This window comes from Vigna unguiculata, chromosome 4, assembly GCF_037176805.1.
Source record: "Vigna unguiculata cultivar grain cowpea cultivar isolate G323 ecotype 2 chromosome 4, ASM3717680v1, whole genome shotgun sequence".
NCBI classification, from domain to species: domain Eukaryota; kingdom Viridiplantae; phylum Streptophyta; class Magnoliopsida; order Fabales; family Fabaceae; genus Vigna; species Vigna unguiculata.
The window spans coordinates 29,958,166-29,981,762 of record NC_140795.1 but is presented as its reverse complement, the minus strand read 5'-3'; the positions used below and the strand labels follow the sequence as shown (position 1 = coordinate 29,981,762).

The 23,597-nt window shown below is 30.9% G+C and overlaps 1 protein-coding gene and 1 pseudogene across 2 annotated transcripts; both read right to left on the bottom strand.

The window, feature by feature from the left end:
* Nucleotides 1–753: 753 nt before the first annotated feature.
* On the bottom strand, nt 754–3,873 carry LOC114181572 (uncharacterized). 2 transcript variants are annotated; one of them, XM_028068061.2, is made up of 5 exons: nt 3,734–3,873; nt 3,449–3,543; nt 2,920–3,022; nt 1,374–1,464; nt 759–1,280 (listed from the first exon to the last, which is right to left on the bottom strand). In XM_028068061.2, exons 2-5 carry the CDS (start codon nt 3,495–3,497, stop codon nt 1,119–1,121), a joined length of 405 nt encoding a protein of 134 aa, XP_027923862.1. In that variant the 5' UTR covers nt 3,498–3,543; nt 3,734–3,873; the 3' UTR covers nt 759–1,118. The 2 variants fall into 2 exon arrangements, with proteins under 2 accessions (XP_027923863.1, XP_027923862.1); XM_028068062.2 differs by lacking the exon at nt 2,920–3,022 and having other exon boundaries at nt 754–1,280.
* Nucleotides 3,874–20,970: 17,097 nt separating this feature from the next.
* LOC114180611 (uncharacterized) lies at nt 20,971–22,357 on the bottom strand (annotated as a pseudogene).
* Nucleotides 22,358–23,597: the final 1,240 nt, after the last annotated feature.

Sequence of the window (23,597 nt, the reverse complement as noted above, 5' to 3'; positions counted from 1 at the left end):
TATAAATGACACATTTTAGTTTCATATCTCTATGTCACTATACTCTAAATGTCGTTTCTGCCATTTTAACAGAAGAGACTTACAAAATATCAAAATTAGGGACCTAACTAAAATTTTTACAAATTAAACGACCAAATTCAAATTTACTTACGAAAATTGAAACCAAATGTATGATTTAACCTTTAAGTAAAGATGGTGTTCTTTAGAGTGAATCTCCGTCAGTAGAAAGTCATACCCAAATACTCATATTTTATATTTTATAACTAATTTCGTGTTTAACTTTGAATACATTTAAAAAAAAAAAATTATCAGAAAACATGGTAAATAACTAAATCAAAAACTAACTATAAACAAAATTTAATTTAAACTAATTCGTTGTATAAGAAAATAAAATAAAGGCTACCATTCAAAAACATTTTTTAAAACTGCAGCATTTATAAACTTTCAAAAGCCGAAACAAACATTAATCGTTTTTTATCAGGAACAATTTTAGTTAAAAAGTAGATTTACATACTTTTTATGTTCTTAATTTGTGTATCATTTTTACCTTTTTAGTCCATTAATTTTTTTTTCAACAGTCCTTCTAAATCAAATATTTTAATTTACGTCTTTTTACCTATGCATGGTTATTCGTGTATTTATTAATTTCTTTTAATGATGTGTGATGATACGCTGAACAGTCAACAAAAATTAATAATCATAAAATTCTTATTAAATAAAATTCTAGCTAACAATTGGTGAAGGCAAAAATTTAAAATTTTTTATTAAATTGAAACTATTAGAAATATACAGAAGACAAAAAAATCATTTCATTTTGTATCATCCGAATAGAACATCCGAATAGAACATCAAAAACTGTATATCAAAGTTCTTACAAAATATGACAAAATATAAAAATGCAAATTTTGAAATACAATGTAAAGTATCTGAAAAGAACAATCCACTTAAATTTAAGAAAAGAACTCACCTTGAGGAAATATATTTTGATATCTCTGCAGGACTATAAACAGACCAGCTTTCTTCAGGTGAAGTTGCAGTTTCATCTTCTATTTTGATATCTGAATGTTGCTTTCGTTTAGAAAACTTGCTAAAGCATAAGTCAAATAATGTATCATTGATCACAAAAATGAGCTCATGAATTTTGTGCTCTTTAACCTGAGCATGTCAGCGTGTGCTTCATCAACCTCGGTTCTTATTTTTTCCTCCATTGGAAAGGGAGACACAGTTGAAGAAACAACTTTTGCCTTCTCATTCCACAACTTCCGTTCAAGACACTTTACCTGTACACATCATGCACACAAAATTATTATGATCACACCGTAACAGCAATAGTAATCCATATAAAAAAACCATAACACCTTGTTTTCTATTACCTTTTCCTTAGTTGCATCAATCTTAAGTTTTGCTTCTTTCACTCCTTTTGCATATCTTGAGTTTTCATCTTTAATATATCTCTTTAGTTTTCTGGACATATTAAGCAAGTTTTCAACCACTTTAAATGTGAAAATAATTAAACGAAAGAATACATAAAAATATATATATTTTCTAACTGTCACTAGTGCAGATTTGACATTTTACTTCGCCTTATAGGCCTCGGTTACAGCTGAACCGAAGCCTATAAGGAGGCGGTGGCATTTTTGCAATTTCGTCAGGCTTTTGGCCTCGGGTCTTTAAGGACCGAGGCAATAAAGGGGGCTTTAGGCCTCGGTTACAAATGAACCGAAGCATATAAGGCAGCCCAGTTTTCAAATTTTCAAAAATGCCACCAGCATCAGGCTTTTGGCCTCGGTTCTTTAAAGACCGAGGCAGTAAAGGGCGCTTTTGGCCTCGGTTATTAATTGAACCGAGGCCATAAAGTCAGCATCAGGCTTTTGGCCTCGGTTCTTTAAGGACCGAGGCAGTAAAGGGGGCTTTTGGCCTCGGTTATTAATTGAACCGAGGCCATAAAGTCTGTTAAAATTCCCAATTCGCGAACCCTAACTACTATTCATCGTCTCCCAAACTCTCTTCTCTCTGCGCGAATTTCTTCGCTCTACCACCACCATCACGCTCCGCCTCCGTCGCCGACCAGCATCTGCCATCAATAGTCGTGCGTCGTCGCCTCCGTCGCGCTGTCCAGGTTCACCGATTGCAAATCACCTCCCGATGCGGGTCAGTTCGAAAACTCTGCGCGAACTTCGCTGCCACCACCACCACCGCAGCTGCACCATTCACGGACCTCACAATGCATTGTGTTCTCTGCAACAAAACCAGTGACAACCATGGCAACACCTCGCACCACCGTGACCTGCCATCAGCACCTGCAATGAAACCAGCGCACCCTCACACAACACCACCATGGGAGCGCGAGTCATCTTCACCAGACGTGCAATTTCGCACCACACAGATCCATGCGAAACAGCAGAAACCACTACAACAGCGCGTCATCATCACCACTGCAACGGTGAGCGAGAATGAGCCAGAACAGCAGCAGAAGCCATAGCCACCACTGCGAAGATGAAACAGACGCTATGGCTTCGGTTCTTTCAGACCCGAGGCAGAAAACAGACGCTATGGCCTCGGGTGATAACCGAGGCCAAAAGGAAGTGCCTTTTGGCCTCGCCCCAATATGCCTCGGTTCTAAAACCGAGGCAGAATCACGAAAGTAACCGGGGCCAAAAGCCCTCACTGCACTAGTGTGTACTTGAAATACTCACTCGGTATTCAAAGTCTCGTCACAAAGAAGAATCATTAGTTTAGCCAATTTAGAGGAAAATCATCTAATATGAGATGTGATTCCATAATTAATTTCTCCAAATCCTTAGTAGGAAAGGACGGAGACCTACAACAAAATCATCCATATGGAAACATTAATTCAAGTATCTAAAGAAAATTAATTACTGAAAAAACCCCAAACAAGAATTTAAAGGGATAACTCACTCCTTTGCCTTTCCAAACACTCTACAAAACTCCAAAAGCTGTAACACATTCCCGTGTTTGGATGAAACCAGATTCCTTGAGATTACGATATAAGAAACCAGTACTGTATTCATCACAGGAAAATCATCATTCAAGAAAACATATTCATATATACAAGTACTGTACTTTATACCAGGATATCTCAGCTGACATTTGGAACATTTCACATTTACAAAAACAATATTAGTCATAGTTTTTAGAAAATTTTAAGTTTTTTTCTTGCATTGCAAGTGTGTAAAAAATTCCATTGCTTTCCAACTATAGTTGAAACATACAAAAATCACCAAAGTGGGTGGTCTTTTTGCTGTAGTAGGACACGTATCCAGCTTGATAAACAATTTTAAATAAGATAAAGTATCTCATGAGGGATACCAATGACTTAGTACAAGACAAGAAATCAAAAATATGTGACAAAGTAAAGCATGCACACTAATTGAAGACACTGTTTATAAAATGTAAAGATGAAAAAGGAGTTGAAAAAGAAAAATACCTCTGCAGAAAAGTTCTTTGAACCAAGAGGAGGCGTGATAGAATTTCATTCCAGTGAAAATAAGCCGAGATGAAGTCAACCATTCCTTCACAGTACTTTCACAGCAGGAAGGAAAGGTAAAACAAAATAAGTGATAGACGGTATTGGAAAGTTCTAAGAGGTAAACGAATATCGCAATAAGTGACATGCATTAGAGCAAAACTACACCTCCAACATTAGAGCAAGAAGGAAGGAAGAAAATAGAGAAAAAGAGAAAGAAAAAAAAAAAAGAAGAGAACAACATACTTTTGCAAGACAGCCACACATATTCATAACACCTCCAAGAATAAACGCCGCAAATGACTGTCTCTTATGAGTTAGGGTTTTTAAAGGTCGTAACCCCTAACCCTCTCCTTTTATGTTGGACCACCTGTGTTATAAGCGTGACTAACCTGCACTATAGCAACAGTCTTTTGTGTTTTAGTTTTGAATACCGATGTTAGTTCACAAACTTTTAATTTATTCATTAATTATTTTATTTCTATTCCTTTTAAATTGTTCTTTTACTTTTCTTTTTTTTTATCTAAAATTATTTGAAACATACGATAAATTAAAATTCTGTTTAGTAATTTTTTGAAAATTTATTAAATTAAATGAAAAGTAGATATCCTTTTATTTAAAAAAAACATTCATTTCATCAATTTAATATGTTTATATTATGTGATGACAATTATATGTAAGAAGAAAAAAGGACATAGGAAGCAATTAACTGAGGATATTTTGTAATTTCTATGGTAGAGACATCATCTCTCCTGCCACATATATTTGGGTTCTTCCCCATTCAACTCATTACCAATATCTGATAAGATATTTTTTAACACAATATATTTGTTCTTAGAAAACTTCCTAGTACACTTCTAAAACTTTTTCTGTTTTATTTCTACGTAGCAAGCCCAAAATCATTTTATTTTATCTTTGACTACAAAAATACCAAATTTAAAAAACGTATTCACCTTACAGTATCTAACAAAGAATAAACAATATATGAGTAGAAATACATATTTTTATTCTTTTTACAATTTTGTGATTTTTCTATAAAATACATTAAAAAAAATATATTTGTCAAAGTATTACAAATTTTGTCACTTGAAGATAAGTAAGGATGGCAACGGGACGAGGTGGGGCGGGGACGGGTTTCACTATCCCATACTCATCCCTGTAAAAAAAATTCATCCGCATCCCTATACTCAAACTCAACGGGTATCAAACTTTTATCTCATTCACATCCCCACCAGGTAACGGGTATAATCTTGTACCCATACCCGTACCCGTTTTTTTACTACTTTAATATTAATTTTAATTAATTTTTATAAAATAATAAAAAATTACGGTAAAGGAAACATAATATTATCAAATATTCAATATTAGGAGTATGGTTGTTTCTTCGATATCAAATACTTTGAAATAAATTATAATTGTTTACATTTTATATTAGAATACCAAATAAAATTTAATGAGAACCAAAACATTTATTAAATTTGCAAACATTAATGAAACCTAGTTGATAAGTTTTAAAAATATTTTTAAAAAAAAATATAAAAGGAAAAATATATTTTAAATGTTTGTTTACTTGAATTTTTTAAATTATAATGAATCTATTTTTTATACACTAATAAAAGTTATAATACATCACTTGATTAAAATGACGCAAAGAACAAATAATAAATATAATAATAAAATTTTAACATAGATCTTGTATCTTTTGAACCACAATATATGTTGGATGGTAGTAAAACAATATTCATGACAATTACATTAAATTTTTATATTGTAGTAAATAAAAATTATTTATACAATTATAGTGAAAGAATTAAAGTATGATTGTAATGAGTTAGAAAATAAAAAATAATTAGATAAAATTTATCGAAATAGTATTCTACATAATGAAAATAAACAAAAAATAAAAATATTAAAAAATTAACAAATGTGTGTCTTATAAACAATTTGGAGACTATTGGAAGGAATCACATAAAGGAAAACAAATATATAATTAAAGGAATGATAAGATGAAAAATATCTTAGAGATCTAAGAAAACTTTTCAAATATCAATATATATACTCAATGGTTGATAAAAAGTGACGCAAAGAACAAATAATAAACATAATAAAATGTTATCATAGATCTTGTATCTTTTAAACTCCAATATATGTTGGATGGTGATAAAAAATATTCATGGCAATTACATTAAATTTTTATATTGTAGTAAATAAAAATTATTTATACAATTATATTGAAAATATTAAAGTATGATTGTAATGAGTTAGAAAATAAAAAATAATTAGATAAAATTTATCGAAATAATATTCTATATGATGAAAATAAAGAAAAATAAACATATTAAAAAATTAACAAATGTGTGTCTTATAAACAATTTGGAGACTATTGGAAGGAATTCCACAAAGAAAATCAAATGTATAATTAATGGTATGATAAGACGAAAAACATCTTAGAGATCTAAGAAAACTTTTCAAATATCAACATATATACTCAATGGTTGAGAAATAACAAAAATTGTTTTAGCGAAATAAAAGAGTTCTTCAAATGAAACAAAAAAATAATAATAATAAGTAATTTTTTTTATATTACCTGGTAAATGAAATGTTTATGCTATTAAACACTTAAATTGTGAGTATTAAACATTCTCATGTGAAAGGAAAATATACAACAAATAAAAATATTAAAAAATAATAGAAGTATTCAAATGTTAGACATAAATTTTTTTTAACTCACATACATCATTTTAACATAATTACATAAAAGTTATGATAAGATAAAAAAATATATTGGAGATGCGAATGAGTTTCATGACAAACCAAATACTTAGAAGAAATAAAAAATAGAAAGAATATATATATATAGGGTTACTTAGTTGATTGTGAATATTTTAATAATTTAAATGAGGATGGAGATATGGCGGGGACGAGTATTATGGCGGGGATATATCCATCCCCATCCCCATACCCAATTGAAAAAATCGGGGATTCCCCATACCCATATCCATACCCAGTCAATGCGAGGATTCCCCATCAAAACGGGGACGAGTTCGGGTAATATCCACGGGGATGAATTTATTTGCCATCTCTAAAGATAAGGTTTTAAATTTATAGCATTAACTTAGAATTTAGGATTTATTAGGTGAAAGAACTATAAACATGATAATGAGAAAAAATCTATCAAATACAAAAAACAAAAAACTAGTTAACAGCTTCTAAATCTGAAATGAAATAAAGCAATCATCTCGTTCCATGAATAGAAAGCTCACCAAGTCAGAATATTGATAACGCTCCTCCGATCTGAAACAGCTTTAACTCCACCAATCTCGAGGGACTTTTACCTTGTGTTTGGATGGAGCATTTCAACAATGCTTAGAAATTGAAATTCTTTGTATTTGAATTGTTTGTAATTAAATTCCATTCATTTTTTAAAACTTATTTGGATAAGGAAATTAAAATACCTGAAATTTCAATTTTTTGTTTGGAAAAAAAATTGAATTTATTGTGAGATAAAATTTAATTTTAACAATATTTATTTTACGCTTAATTATGTTTTGAGTTCATGATAAATTTGGAAACATGCTCGACAACCTAAATGGGTCGGGCAGACCCAACTACGCAACCGGATTGGTTAGACCCGACGACCCACTCGAGCTGGACCGACTGGGAAGCCCAGACATGCTCGGTGACCTAATGATCTAGAGGCCTGAAGACCCATACTGCACGATTGTGCCGTCAAGTTCGTCAATATGGCCTGGTCCAACTCGTCTAGACAGGTCCGATGATCAAGACGAGCCGATGACCTGGACGAGCCCAAAGACATGGACGGGCCCGACAAGTTGGACGAGCCCGACAATCCGGACGGGGCCGCATACCCAAACGGGTTCGACGACCCGGACGGGCCAATACACCTAGACGGGACCAAAGACCTGTACGAGTTTGATGACTAGGATGGGGCCGAGGACCCGGACGAGCCCGACAACTCGGATGGGCCCAACGACTTGGACACGTCCGACAACCCAGACAGGCCCGACGACCTAGACGGACCCGAGACTCGAACGAGCCTGACAACTCGTACAGCCCGTCTGGATAGTCTGGCCCGTACGAGTCGACGGGCCCGTTTGGATTGTCAGGACCGTTCGGGTCATCATTCCCATCCGGGTCGTCGGCTCATCCAGGTCGTCGGGCTCGTTTGGGTCGTCGGGCCTGTCCGCGTTGTCCCGCACTTCCCGGTCGTCGGGCACGTGCGAGTCATCGGGCTCAATGATTTGGAAGGGCTAGTTTGGGTCATTAGGCTCGTTTGGGTCGTCAGGTCTGTCCAGGTCATCAGGCTCGTCCGGGTTGTATGGCCCGTCCGGGTCGTCGGGTAAGTCCGAGTCATCGTGCCCGTCTGGATCGTCTAGAATGTGAGGTTGAGTGAGAAGAATTTCAAATTCCACCTATGTTGAGGGTATTTGAATTTCTACTAATTTAACTAATTGAAATCCTTCAAAAAAATTCTTGCATTTGAAATGATTTTTAATTTCTCTATCCAAACAAAGCATTTCATTACAAAGAAATATAAATTCTTCAGAAAAAATGAATTGCTTCATTAAAATACTCTATCCAAACACACTCTTAGAGTCAGAGTTACGTTGAAAAAACATGCACAACTTTTAGGATTAGCCACAAAAATGAATGGAGTGAAATTATTCATAATATCCATTTATTTACCTTTATAGAAAATTGCGCCAAGAAAACAAAACCTCTTAATAAGAAAAGGAAAAGAAGAAAAAAGAAGAAAAAAAAAAGATGTGGGGATGGTAGCAGAAGAAGGAGGGTTAGGGTCACCGCAAGAAACCTGCGCAGATTTTAGGGTTCATGCGAGAAACATTCAGTAGAAACTAATTTACAAAAGACTATTAAATACAAAACAAAATTGTTTGCATGTAACTATGTGCCACCGTAAGAGATAAGATTTTCCGCCATTCATTTTTATGTACAAGATAATCCACCATTCCTCTATTCACACCCAAGATAAAAGAAATAACTTTATCACATCTTGAAAATTATAATTTAAATATTAAAACATAGAAGTAATGATGTTAAATTATTTATATGATATTATGATGACAATGAAATTTTTGTTACATTTAAATTATATATAATATAATATATGTACTATTTTTTATAAATTTTTAAAAAGAAAAAAATCTTAAATACCGTGGAGATTTTAAATGTTTTTAAATTCTATTTTGGAGACAAAAATTATAAGATAAGTATAGATATCAATATATTTAAATTTTTATACTGTTTTTAGATAAATTTTGTAAGATTGAATGGTCTTTTCCTTATTTCTTTTGCTTAAATAATAGGATTTTGCTATAAAATTCGGAATGATTCTACAACTATAAGAAAGTGTAGAGATATTAATATATTAAAAGTTTTATACTGTTTTATATAATAAATTATTGGATCTTAAAACAAGTCTTTTGAAATGAAGACCCTCATTTATAATATTTTATTGATAAATTTATAGTATTACTAAATAAACATTATATATAGTTATTTCAAAAGAAAATAAGTGTAACAATAAAATATATACAAACCAATTATAGACCACATGAGTTTTTATCCCTTGACAGAATAACAGAATAATTACTAGGAACCTAATCAGGATCAATTTCTCCTTTTGTCAGAGATGTATCATCATCAAACTCCTCATTTGCTCATATCATAAAGTGATTGTATCACACCAAGCCAACTTGACAGAATAATAATAAAATGATACCTATGTACCAAAGAATTCGAGTAGTCAGCCTAGGCCGGACTAATCTAAGCTTAACCGGCCTAAACCGGTAACTTAAATACCTAGAGGAACAATCTGCCTAATACAGCACATGAGCAACACAAACCACAAAGGAAAGTAGTCGGCTTAGGCCGACAACCCCAATACACTTAACAAAATCAAAGCCCCCTTAGTATTCAATTGGTCCACCTTAGGGCCTGAGTTAGGGCTCAGACCCACTTGCAGCCCAAGCTAAGGCCCAAGCCAGGACCCGACCCATAGCATAACCAGACGTAATTAATACTCTATAAATACACGTGGACCCCAATAATTAAAGGTACGCATTCATTACTCTATTAATCACCTGATTTGACCTTTTGAGAGCTTTGACTCACTTGAGCTTCGGAGTCCCTTCTGCAGGTAACCCCTCCTGAGTCCAAGCCGACATATACCAACTAAGGAGATAGCAGACTACATGGGGTAAGGTGACGCTTGTGCCTAACTTATCTTGTTTGTTCTCTGCAGGAACAGTGATCATCACAAAATAGACAAACAAAACACAAGAAACACAAAAGAAACAACATGATAAGTTAGTATGCAAAGAATTATCTAAGACAATATAAGCTAAACATGAATAAAATATAGTACATCATATATATATATATACCAAATAGTTAACATTAAACTCAATTATTCAGATATATGTCATAGAATTCACTAGAAGCATGTACTTGTAGTACTATTTATGCTCTGCAGGGCCATAGACAAAGGAGTTATCACCTTACTAGTCACAAATAATTTATTCTTAGAAATATTCATTTGAAACATTTAATATCTAATTCATCTCTTCAATATTACATTAGTTTCAACATTTGTTTACACACGGTTGCCTGTCTAACTTGAGTGATTTCAAACATTAAATGTATTAAGTGTCATTTTAAAATGTTTGTGAGTAAATCTCCCTTCTCAAGGGGATATAACTGGTACAATGTTAATCATTGCAAGTACTATGTCCTACATTATTTATGTATGTTTATTTCTCATATGCTTTTTTTAGGTATGATAGTTGTTCTATATTCTTATAGTCAATTTGTGACTTCCTAAATTTTGGATGCATGAAAGGATAAAGGTTGATTCTATTAAAATTTTCTTCAAATATGCTTTACTTGAATTAGTTCTAGCCAAAATTTGGCCCCATCCTTAGTCAAAGGTTGAGATGGCTAAAATCAGGCCATTGAAGATCGAGAAAGGCCAAGTCAAGTATATGGTCGAGACGGATCGACCCAAGCCGAAGGTTGAGACGAGCTAGCACATGTTGAAGGTTGAGACAAGCCAGTCTGACTCGAAGGTTGTGACTGGTCATCCCACCTTAGGCTGAAGGTCGACTTGGACCGACTCGTGATGAAGTTCGAGATGGGTCGGCTTGGATCGAAAGTTAAGATAGGTCATCTTAGGGTGGAGGTCAACCCTGACCAGTATGACTGAAAGTCGAGACAAACTTATTTTAGTTGATAAAAACCGTCTTAAACTAAGTGTCTAATAATATATGTAAAAAATTAATATTTTTTTCATATTTGAATAGATACAAAAAGTTGATTTAATGTCTCATTATAGCCAATAGTTTTACATGATTATACCATCAAAATTATAAACAATTTAAATATCTTCTCCTTTTAATCCTCTAAAAGGTTTTTTAATGATAAAACCTGGAAAAAGTTCCAAATTTTATACATAACAATATTTGTTTTGTCATACAAACCGTGCCCGTGAATAGAAGTATTGAAGTATACATTATAAATAACTTTAATGAATAACTTTTATATATTACTAATAATAAATTATATACTTTAAGAAAATATAATATCTTTAATAATTTCAGAATCTTCGATATCTTGTGTACATAAAAAAAAACAAACAAAATTCAGATTGAAAAACTTTGAATTAATGCTACATATTTACTAACATTACATGTCATGAATCTGTAATTGCTTTGAGACAATGGTCCTAGTTGAGTTGATTGGTTGAGAAGAGAAGCAAAGAAAAACGATTTTCAACGGAAACAAGATTCATTGAAAAGCTAAAACCTGCTGCGTCATTCTGCATAAGTATGGATTCCATGTAAATGACGAAATTGCTTAGTTGGAATCACTGCATAAAAATTGCGAAGTTTTTACGATATGAAAACAGTGAATTGCTTCCTATGGTCCCAGTTGAGCTCATTGGTTCAGAAAAGAGACAAAGAAAAACTGTTTTCAACAAAAACAACATTCATTATTTATGAATCAACGTATAAGTCTGCACATTGAATTCACCTTAGATATGAACAGAGCGGAGTTAATTGCTTCCTATGGTCCCAATTGAGATCATTGGTGAGGCAAAAAAAAGTTGTTTTCAACCAAAACAAGATTTATTGAAAACCTAAACCTGCTGTAATTCAACTCATTGATTCAGAGAAGAGGCAAAGAAAAACTGTTTTCGACAAAAACAATATTCATTGGAAACCTAAACATGTCGTGTTATTGTGCATAAATAAAAAATACATATTGAAACAAACACAGCAATAAAACAAAAAGATTACAACTTTCAATGAAGAGAAGATGGTATATATCGAAAGGCTGAATACTGTTGCCAATAGCCGTTATGCACAAATATGAATTGGTGAGTTGGAATGAGTAGAAGATTAAGAAAAACCTTAGATTTTGCACTGAGATTTTGTTTTTTCTTCACTAAAATTTATTTATATACACATATTTATCAACAAATATTTTTCGTCAATAATTCAAATTTAAATTTATTAACAGAATTATTTCTAACGGTAAAATTTGTTAATAATATTGTTTCATTGACGAATTGACGAGTTTATGTTTATCTACGCATGTTTTTTTTCATCCTTACTTTTGATAGGTTCGGTGTATATATTATGTTAATATTATTATTTTCCTTTTTAAAGAACTATACAAATATATTATATATTGAAAATTATTTACTTTTGTCTATACGAAATTAATTTTATTATTAAAGTGTTATATTGTAATTTTCGTCAGAAGTGAATTAAAAGTAACTTACAAACATATTTATAATTTATTTCAAAAATTTCTACTATAAAAACATTTCTTCTTAATTAATACCAAAACAATATTATTTATAAAGAAATTGAATTTTTTTTAAATTGCTTTTACAATCTCAAATGTGTCTCATTTTAAATAGGTAAATATATTAGATTAAGCTAATAGACCTTTTAATAATAATAATAATAATAATAATAATAATAATAATAGTAATAGTTGTAGTGGTGGTCGTAATAATAACATTATTATTATTAAATTACAATTTCCTCTAAATTTTATACCTGTTGAGAAAGACAACCATCATCATGTTATTATCTGGTATTTGAGTTCAGAAATTGCGGTGGATGTAATTATTGTGAAAGAGAAAAAGAAAATATATTATATAATCGTATATAAAAATTTATTTCGGTATAAATTAAAAAGAAAAAAATATAATTTTAATTTTGAAATAATTGACCGTAAAGTAATTCATTTAGAAAATTGACAATAAAATTTAATAAATTTACTAGTAAATATTTTATAAAGTTACACTATTAACTTAAAGGATAGTTAATTTTTTAATATAAATTTACACTTATACAATGGATTGATTCAAAGGATGTTTTGGTTTGTCAATTTTTTCTATTTCTTACGTTACAATCAAATCAAAGAATAATGACTCGAAAAACTACATAATTATAATTAAAGATAAGTAAAAAATGGTAAAAAGTTAATAATGCATTTGTGGTAAATTATTCATCAACTTATCTTTAATTCGGGTTGACATTTAATTAGCTGGTTAAGTGATTCAGTTTCAAATTTACTCACATTAAAAAAAAAAACTATTTTTTTTTCAACCCCTTGAACTTGTGGTAAACCAAAGATCATATATCAAGTCAAGTCATTCTAGACCGAAGGCCAAGACAGACCAGCCTAAATCGAAGGTGGAAAAGGCCATTTCAAATAGGAAATTGAGACAGGCTCTCTTGGAACGAGAGTCGAGATGAGTTAATCTGAACCAAAAGCCAGGACAATTAAAACATTGAAACATGTCAAACCAGGCCGAATATAGGAAAGGCTCAACTCAATACGAAAGTCAAGACGACTTTGCTAGGACAAAAGGTCGAGACGACCTTGTTAGGACATAATGTTGAAAACTGTTTTCAATAAAAACAACATTGATTATGAACCAACGTATTAGTATGGACGTTGAATTCACCTTAGATATGAATAGAGCATAGTGAATTGCTTCCTACAATCCTAGTTGAGCTCATTAGTTCATAAAAGAGACAAAGAAAAATTGTTTACAACAAAAACAAGATTCATTGAAAACCTAAACCTGTTGTATCCGAGAAGACAATGGTAAATTACTTCACTTAATGGTTCAAAAAAATTACAGTTTTCAATGAGAAAAAGATGTTATATGTTTAAAGGCTAAATATAGTTGCCAGTAGCCATTCTGCACAAATACGAATCCAAGTGAAGCAACAATCACCAAATTGGTGAGTTGGAATGAGTGGAAGAGTCAGAAAAACCCTAGATTTTGTAGAGATGTTATGTTTTTTCTTCACTAAAATTTGTCAAATATATTACATATTTATCAACAAATATTTTTTGTTGATAATTTAAATTCAAATTTATCAACAAAATTAATTTTCACGGTAAAATTTGTTGGTAATGTTGTTTTATTGACGAGTTTATTTCTATGATAATGTTTTACTGATAAATTTATTATCGTCAACAAATTTTGTTGCTAATTAACAAATTTCTTGTAGAGACAAAGAAACATTTTTAGTCTTTCTTCGTTTGCAATGATTAATTTTGTGATGTGAGCAGGAGATGATGCAAAAGTTAATGCACATAGGGACGATGAGAATTTGATTTTGAGTTCAAAGATAGCATTTCCTTTTGTTACGTTTAATTTTGGGATAACTCTATGTTTTGAATAGGGATGGCAAAGGGTCGGGTCAGATGCACATAATGTCTACCTACAACCCGACCCGCAACAAAAAATTCACCTGCTACCCCTTGGTACCCGTTTAAAAAATATCCCTGAGTATTTTAAAACTTACAGATACTGGTAAATACTCACGAATATTTAAAAAAAATATTTTATAATTTTTTAAAATAAAATATAAATAAAATTACAAAATAATATAAAATTAAATATAAATCAAATTGAATTTAATCTAATAGACCTTTCAATAATAATAATAATATTATTATTATTATTATTATTATTTTATTATTATTATTACTAAATTTCAAATTTATACTGTTGAGAAAGACAACTATCATCATCTTATTATCTGTTATTTAGTTTGAGAAATTAGTGATGGATGTAATTAATTTGAAAGAGCAAAAGAAAATATATTATATAATGATATATCAAAATGTCTTTTGATATAAATTTATATATATATATATATATATATATATATATATATATATATATATATATATATATTTATATTTAACTTTAATTTTGAAATAACTCACCGTTGTAATTCATTTATAAAACTGAAAATAAAAATTATAATTTTACTAGTAAATATTTTATAAAATTACATTAACATAAATGATAGTTACTTTTTTAATATAAATTTACACTTATACACCGGATTGATTCAAAGGATGTTTTGGGTTTTTAGTTTTTTATCTATTTTTTACATTACAATCAAATCAAAGAAGTATGACATGTAAAAACTACATAATTATAATTAAAGATAAGGAAAAATTGGTAAAAAGTTTTTGTGGTGGATTACGAGTGAACTTATTTTTAATCTGATTCGAAATTGTTTAAGTAGTGGGTAAACTGAGTTGGGTTAAAATTGATCCACATTTAAAAGATAGAAAAATATATTTTTTTCAACCTTATCTAATTTGAACTCGTGGTAAATCGAAGGTCATACATAAGTAAGGCCATTTCACACCGAAGGCTAAGACGGACTAACCTAGATCGAAGGTCGAGAAGGCTCTTTTCAAACAAGAAATTGAAATAGGCTCTCTCGGAACGAGAGTCAAGATGGGTTGACTTGGACCAAACACCAGTACATAAAGGGTATTTGACAATGGTTATTTTTGCTATTCTGCCTCGGTTTCACAACCGAGACATATAAGGCCGACGCAAAAAAGGGTCAGCTTTTGGCCTCGGCAGAAACTCACCTTTCTACATCGGTTTTAATGAGAACCGAGGTCATATACTCCCCCTTTCTACCCTGGTTCTAATGAGAACCGAGGTCGTATGTCCTGTTAACTTTTTACATAAAATTTTTGTTTTTGGTTATTCCCACATTTTTTAACCTGCATATTTTTTCAGAAAACCAGACCAGTTAGACCAGAAACAAAACTATACATTTTATGAAACATGACATCATCCACAATCCAAATACATTTGAAAGTGTCTTGTAACAACAAGTCAATATCATAATCAATACCATTGTACATCTGAATTATAAATTTGGCAAATGTTATCCTACCAAATTTTATGGACTTCGCGATAATTTGTGCAATACTCTTGAATGTCTACGAAATAAGAGACTAACTTAAGCAAATAATTAATCACATATACATACAATAAAACTAATACTCAATAGACTACAAATTTATAGACTCATATTAAAAAAATAAGAACATGGGAGTATGAAAAGCGAAGCGAATGACAATGGGAGGATGCAACGATACTCACGTTCCCGAAAGTTACACAGTCCCACCAAATGTAGCAATACCTAATAAAGAATACAACCATAAAAACACAAGAAACAATCATAAATAGGAGAAAAAAAATAAAAACCAAGACAATCCCAACAAAACCCTAACAAAACGCAAAACAACAACCCAAATCACAAAAACAATTATACAAAACACGAAATAAAAAAAGGGGAATCGCGTAATTTTTCGAATTTCAACTAACCACCACACACAGGGAGAACATGGCAGAGCGCGATGGTGGCGTGAGAGACTAACAGACAATGGAGAAGCTTTGTTTGGGGAGGAATGGTGGCACAACGGAGGCTGGCGCGGTGCCTGGTGGAAAGGCTGACGCGGTGGCTGCGTGGTAGTTGTGTGGGACGAACCAGCGGCTACTATGGAACACAAATGATCACAACAGCGTGGAAGGAGGCTCGACAGTGGCTGACGGCGTGAACTTAAAGGATAATTATTTTTTTAATATAAATTTAAACTTATACATTGCACTCAAAAGAATGTTTCAATTTTTCAATTTTTTTATATTTATTTTACATTAGAATTAAATCATCAAAGAAAGTTAACTCGTAAAAACTACATAATTATAATTAAAGATAAGTAAAAATTGATAAAAAGTTAATAAAGAGTTTGTTTTAAGGTAGATTACGAGTCAATTTATCTTTAATCCGGTTCTAAATTGTTTAACTAGTGGGTTAAATGAGTTAGGTTCAAGTTGACTAACATTTAGAAAAAACTAAATTTTTTCAACCCTACCTCACTCAAACTCATGTCAAACCGAAGGTCATATATCGAGTCATGCCATTTCATGTCGAAGGCAAAGACGGGCTGGCCTAGGTCCAAGGTCCAAGGTCGAAAGGGCCTGTTTGGAACAGAAAATTGAGACAGGCTCTCTCATACCAAGGGTCGAGATGGGCTAACTATTGAACCAAAAGTCGAGAAAAGACAAAAATTGAGACATGTCAAACTGGGCCAAAGAAAAGGGTTGATTTGTGGCGAAAGTCAATATGACCTTGCTAGGAAAGGTCAAGATTGATGTCAAAGTTCAAGACAGGTCGAAGGTCGAGACGGACAAGCCTCAACTGAAGATCGAGACGTGTTGCCCCAAAACAAAGGTCGAGACAGCTTGGTCTCGACCGAAGTTCGAAACTAGTGAGCATCGGCCAAAGATCGAGATAAGTTGGACAAGTCGTAGATCGAGAAGGCTGATATGGACCAAAGGTCCAAATGGAGCAACTTTGATCCAAGGTTGACACGAGTCCTAATTTGGTAGACTTAAACTCGGTCAAATCGACCGAGTCACCGAAATTCAACCACACCAAATTCAAACCAGTCAACCCCAACCTAATTTGGTAGACTTCTGTAATTGTTTGGTGATAAGTTTTGGTCATAAGTTTCTAAGAGATATAATCAAACTAACATAAATATAATTAATTTTTTATTGTTTTAAACTTTAAATACAAAAAAGATATTAGATACGAAAAGTTAAATTAATTGGTGTTCTGATACTTATATTATTTAGTAGTCGATATTAAAGATAATTTTCCTTTTAATTCTAAACCGTATCAAAGTTATAAGTTTTAAATACGACGATATCTGTTTAATGAATTGAGCTATTAAACTATACATGTCTTATAAATAACTTTCCATATATACTTTAAGAAAACATAACATCGTTTATAATTTCAAAATCTTTGTACATGTGATTCCTTATGTGCATAAAAAACACAAACAACATTCAGATTCAAAAACTTTGTCTTAGTGCTACATATTTACTATCATTACATGTCGTCTGAATCTGAAATTGCTTTGAGCCTACGGTCCCCAATTGAGGTGATTGGTTGAGAAAAGAGGCAAAGAAAAATGATTTTCAACGAAAACAAGATTCATTGAAAACCTAAAACCTGCTGCGTCATTCTGCATAAATATGGATTCCTATGGTCCCACTAGAACTCATTGGTTGAGAAAATAGGCAAAGAAAAAAAAATCATTGAAAATCTAAACTTAGTTTCTATCGTAATTCAGCTCATTGGTTCATAGTAGAGGCAAAGAAAAACTTTTTTCATAAAAAACAAAAATTCATTGGAAACCTAAACCTAAAAGGATACATTAGCCATTCACTTAGTTTCTCGTCTCTTCCTACTGTTTTTACTTTTGCGATAATCAAAAATTGCTTCATTTAATGGTCGAGTTGGAATGAGTGCAAGAATCAGAAAACCCTAAATATTGCAGAGAGCTTTTGTTTCTTCTTCACTAAAATTTGTCTTCATACGCAATTGTGAGACCTCTTCTATTATTGTTCGGTGATAAGTTTCAAAAGATATAATCAAAAATATTTTCCATATTTTTGTTATTAATATTCATAAGCATAATTGTTGTTATTCTAAATATTCATTAGCATAATCATTTGAAGAGTACTGAAAACACATTGATTTCTATAAAAAAAAAAAAGTTACTTGACTAAATATATTTCAAATATTGGAAGAACACTAAACAAAACGTTTTATGTCCTAAAATTATAAGATACTCCAAATATAAATTAATCATATATAGTAGATCTTAAATTTTTTAAAACCTATAAAATATATTAAAAATGCAGTGAAGCTTATAATAATTTCTAACATAAAAGAGAGAAATATTTTATTAAATTTGCATATATTTGAACTCATTATTTAAGTAAAAATGGTGAAAATCGTATAGTCATTTTGTTTTATGTATGAGAAACTTCTTTAGAGTGAATATCCATCGTTATAGAGTGATACCAAATACTCATATTTTATATTTTATAACTAATTTCGTGTTTAATTTTTAATAAATTTTAAAAAAATTATCAGAAAACATGGTAAATAACTAAATCAAAAACTAATTTTCCAAGTAAACAAAATTTAATTTACACTAATTCGTAGGATAAGAAAATAAAATAAAGACTGCCATTAAATCAAGTATCTCAAAAAAATTAACCACCAAAAAACTTCAAACAAAAAATTTAAATTATCGACGAATTTTACCGACGGATTTTAAATTACGTAAGTACTGACAGATTTTACCAACAAAAAAATCCGTCGAAAATGCAAATTTGGATAGGAAATTTTTCGCTTCTTTTGCCGATGAATTTATTCATCGATAAATTTGTTGGTAAATTTTTTTAAATTATCGACGAATTTTACCTACGGAATAATCCGTCAAAAATACAAATTTGAGTGGGAAATTTCCCGCTTTTTTATCGATGGATAAATCGTTCGGTAAATTTTTCGGTTAAAAAAATTAGAATTATCGACGAATTTTTCTGTCGATAAATGAAATATGTGTTACCGACAGAATTTTTTGTCAGTAATTAAAATTTAAAATCCGTCGATTAAATCTGTCGGTAATTCAAATTTTTCGATTGAAACATATTCGTCGGTAATTTCATTTTTTTTGTAGTGATTTAACATGTACAAATTGTTTGCAGGATTTTATTGTTTTAAGTGATCTGTTCCTAAATTTTTGCAAACATGAATTAGCAATAGGAGAAGGAAGAATGGTAGATCCACAGGAAAACAACATACTGTAATGGTTGAAGAAAATGACTCTGGATCTTTACAAATTGGTAGAGGCATTTTACGAATGGCTAGTTATTATAAGTTGAAGAATTCTCATGTCATCCATTTGAAATTTATAGCGTCTAATACTTTTCAATTTAGAATATATTCTGATCTATATGAAGATATTTTCTACTGCTCAAACCTACCAGAAGTTCAACGCCGTTATTACAATGAGCAGTACAACCCTGATGATTTCTTCTATTCAATAGATAAAACTTTGTCTGCCAGTGATGTTAAGTCTTCCCAATTGGTAAAAGATATTCTGAACCCAAATTTATACGAGAAAACTTTTTCACTAGTGTAACCACTAACTTTTTTATTATGTCAATATTTTGAAGTTGAATTTGTAAGGCAAGCCCTGAAGAAGGGCAAAATTAGATACATTGTATACAATGACCAAGGAAGAGTTTTCTTTTGCAATGTTAGATGGTCTGGAAGACAAAGAAAAGTGTGTTACCTGGGATCTAGATGGAAACTTTTTTGCATGAAGAATGATTTTGAAGAAGGAGATACGATCCAGATTTGAGTGTCTATGAAGAAGGATGGTTTCATGAATATAATTAAAGTTAGCTGATGGAGGTCACGTTCCAGATTGTTGTTTTGTAAAAGATTAATTACAAAATGTAGTATGTATCTGAATGTTGTGCATGATAGTCATTATGAATAGTTGTTAACTTTATAAATTATTGGGATGTTGAAGTTTTTTAATGCAGTACATTATTTTTGTTCATTCTTTGTCACGTGCTTTAATAGTATTTTCCTTTTTCTGATTTATATATATATAATACATAATTGAAATCAACCTAGTTTTAACATAAGTAATAACCTACAAAGCTATTGATGATGTATACAATTTGTTCATGTTTTAAATAATTGTAGTTGATTCTGTATTGTTATTTTTAATTAACGTATTATATTAAGAATAACCTTTAAGTCAGTACCAATTATATGGTTAAATCTTCTAGAAAACAGTTAAAGTCAGTTTTATCATAAGTAAATTAATATCATTATTTTATTTTTTGTACTAAATACTAGAGGTGTATGTAGTACATTGAGGGTTGTCAATGGAAATAGCTTATTCTGTGGCGCGTATATCTGTCTATAAGTACTTGGTCAAAGTTGTGAAGGACCTAAAGTAGATATGAATATGTGTGAATGGTCTGCCACAATTTTCGTGTCTATATAGCACATATTCGGTCTACAATCATCAATTCCAAACTATATTAAGGGTTGTTCTTCATCTGCAACGACATGATAATGAATGTTTCATGAAATATTCAGGTATGTAGATCGATGTGAATATATTGAACTGTAAACCAATTATCTTTCGTCAACTCAACATATAGAGTTTACAAAAAAGTTAATATGTTTGGAGCACATATATGTCTACCAATTGTCAAAAACTTCTTTGAAAACAACGTTTGTTGTAGTCGACATACATTTTTGTTCTTATCATGAATTAAGATCTTTAGACCACTTTTACTCTGCACCCTGGACACTGCTACATAAAGTTGACCATGGCTAAAGACAAGTTTTAGTAAGTAAAGCCCCACAGAGGATAATGACTGGCCTTGAGATTTGTTTATTGTCATTGCATAGGACAACATTATTGGAAATTGTCATCTTATTAGCTTAAATGGCCAAGGAGACTTGGATGGTGACATAGACATCCTAGGTTTATATATCTCGTTCCCATTCTTGTTGTTGTTAATCATTCTTGCTCCTATGACATGGTCTGCAAGCTTTGTTACTATTAATTTGTTTCTGTTGCACATACCTTCTGATTGATCTATGTTTCACAATAACATTATTGGTGCCCCAATTTTGAGTTTAATTGTGTGAGTTGGAATTCCTGATGTTGTCAATGAGTTGATAAATTCAGAAGTGATAAGATTATAAGAATCCGTTTGGCCATCTTCTGATTCTTCAATTGAGTCTGAACTATGATATTCCTTTGCTTCACCTGCAATGAATATACATTTGATTTAGAATGTAACATAGTTATAAGGAAGGAAAAATTATATTATTCACACCTGGTATTATAGATAATATATAATCGTTGATTTCATTTACTGTCTCTATTCTACTGGCCAATATTGCTCTATGTTGTAAGAAAGTATCATTGTTGTAATTTGTCATTAGGGATGGATATGTCGTCGATACGATTTGCTTGTATAGGATCTGTATCTGAAATCAATAATTCTTTTGGAATATCGATTTCTACTAAACCATCATTTGGTTCCCCAAGCAATCCATAACCCAAATTAACAATCCACTGAGAAAACTGTTGAATTTCTGTTGCAGTACTGGTTTGTAATCCCTTTTGTAACATACGCATGCTTTTGGTCAACCGTAAAACTTGACAATGGTCCCATAAGTAGGAAGAATTAATTGTTGCATGTACAATATCAGATCGTGTTCCTCCAAGAATAACATGTAAAATTTGTCTGAAGTCACCACTAAAACCTATTACCTTACCTCCAAATACTAATTGTTCACTGTAGTGTTCTTTCATTATATCTCTCAATGATCTATCTAAAGCCTCAAAACAATATTTGTGAGCCATTGGAGTTTCATCCCAAATAATAAGTTCTGATTTTTTTAAAAGTTTTGCAGTTTCTGAACCTTGTTCAGTGTTACAAATAGAATTGTCAAGTGTAGGGATTAGAGATGGCAAATAAACCCGCCCTCGTGGGTATTTTCCGAATCCGTCTCCGTTTTGATGGGAAATCCCCGCATTGACTGGGTATGGGTATGGGTAATCCCTAACTTTTTCAATTGGTTATGGGGATGGGAATGGGGATGTACATATCCCCGCCATAATACCCGTCCCCGCCATAATACCCGTCCCTGCCATATCTTTGTCTTTGTTTAAATTATTAAAATATTCACAATTAATTAAGTAACCCTATATATATATATATATACTTTTTATTTTTTGTTTCTCCTAATTATTTGGTTTGTCATGAAACTCATTCGCATTTTCACTATATTTTTCATCTTATCATAACCTTTATGTAATTATATTAAAATGATTTGTCAATTAAATTTTTTTTATGTCTCACATTTGAATATTTCTATTATTTTTTAATATTTTGATTTATTGAATATTTTCCTTTCGCATGAGAATGTTTAATACTCTCAATTTAAGTGTTTAATTGCATAAACCTTTCATTTACAAGTAACATAAAAAAATTCTTTACTTATTATTATTAATGTTTGTTTCATTTAAAGAACTCTTTTGTTTCGCTAAAATAATTTTTGTTATTTCTCAACCATTAAGTATATATGTTGATATTTGAAAAGTTTTCTTAGATATCTAAGGTATTTGTCATCTTATCATACCCTTAATTATACATTTGTTTTGCTTTATGTGATTTCTTTCAATAGTCTCTCAAATTGTTTCTAAGACTCACATTTGTTAATTTTTTAATATTTTTATTTGTTATTTATTTTCATTATGTAGAAATGAATTTCGATATATTTTATCTAATTATTATTTATTTTGTAACTCATTATCAATCATACTGTAATTTTTGCATTATAATTGTATAAATAACTTTTATTTAACACAATGTAAAAATTTAATGTAATTGCCATGGATATTTTTTTTATCATCATCCAATATATATTGGAGTTTAAAAGATACAAGATATATATTAAAATTTTATTATTATGTTTATTATTTGTTTTTTGTGTCATTTTGATCAAGTGATGTATTATAACTTTTATTAGTGTATAAAAAAGAGATTCATTAAAATTTAAAAAAATGAAGTAAACAAACATTTAAAATATATTTTAATTTGAATATTTGTTTTCCTTGTTATATTTTTTTAAAAATATTTTTAAATTTTATCAACTATGTTTCATTAATGTTTGCAAATCTAATAAATGTTTTGGTTCTAATGAAATTTTATTTCGTATTCTAATCTAAAATATAAACAATTATAATTTATTTCAAAGTATTCAATATCGAAGAAACAATCATCCTCCTAATATTAAATATTTGATAA

What these genes read in the sequence shown, in the direction of transcription:
- LOC114181572 (XM_028068061.2), bottom strand. Translation starts at nt 3,497, where the DNA reads ATGAAATTCTATCACGCCTCCTCTTGGTTCAAAGAACTTTTCTGCAGA. An exon ending in GTGTTTGGAAAGGCAAAGGA is followed by an intron (nt 1,465 to 2,919) that starts GTGAGTTATCCC and finishes TAATATGTCCAG; the next exon opens with AAAACTAAAGAGATATATTA. An exon ending in TTGATGCAACTAAGGAAAAG is followed by an intron (nt 1,281 to 1,373) that starts GTAATAGAAAAC and finishes TGATGTGTACAG; the next exon opens with GTAAAGTGTCTTGAACGGAA.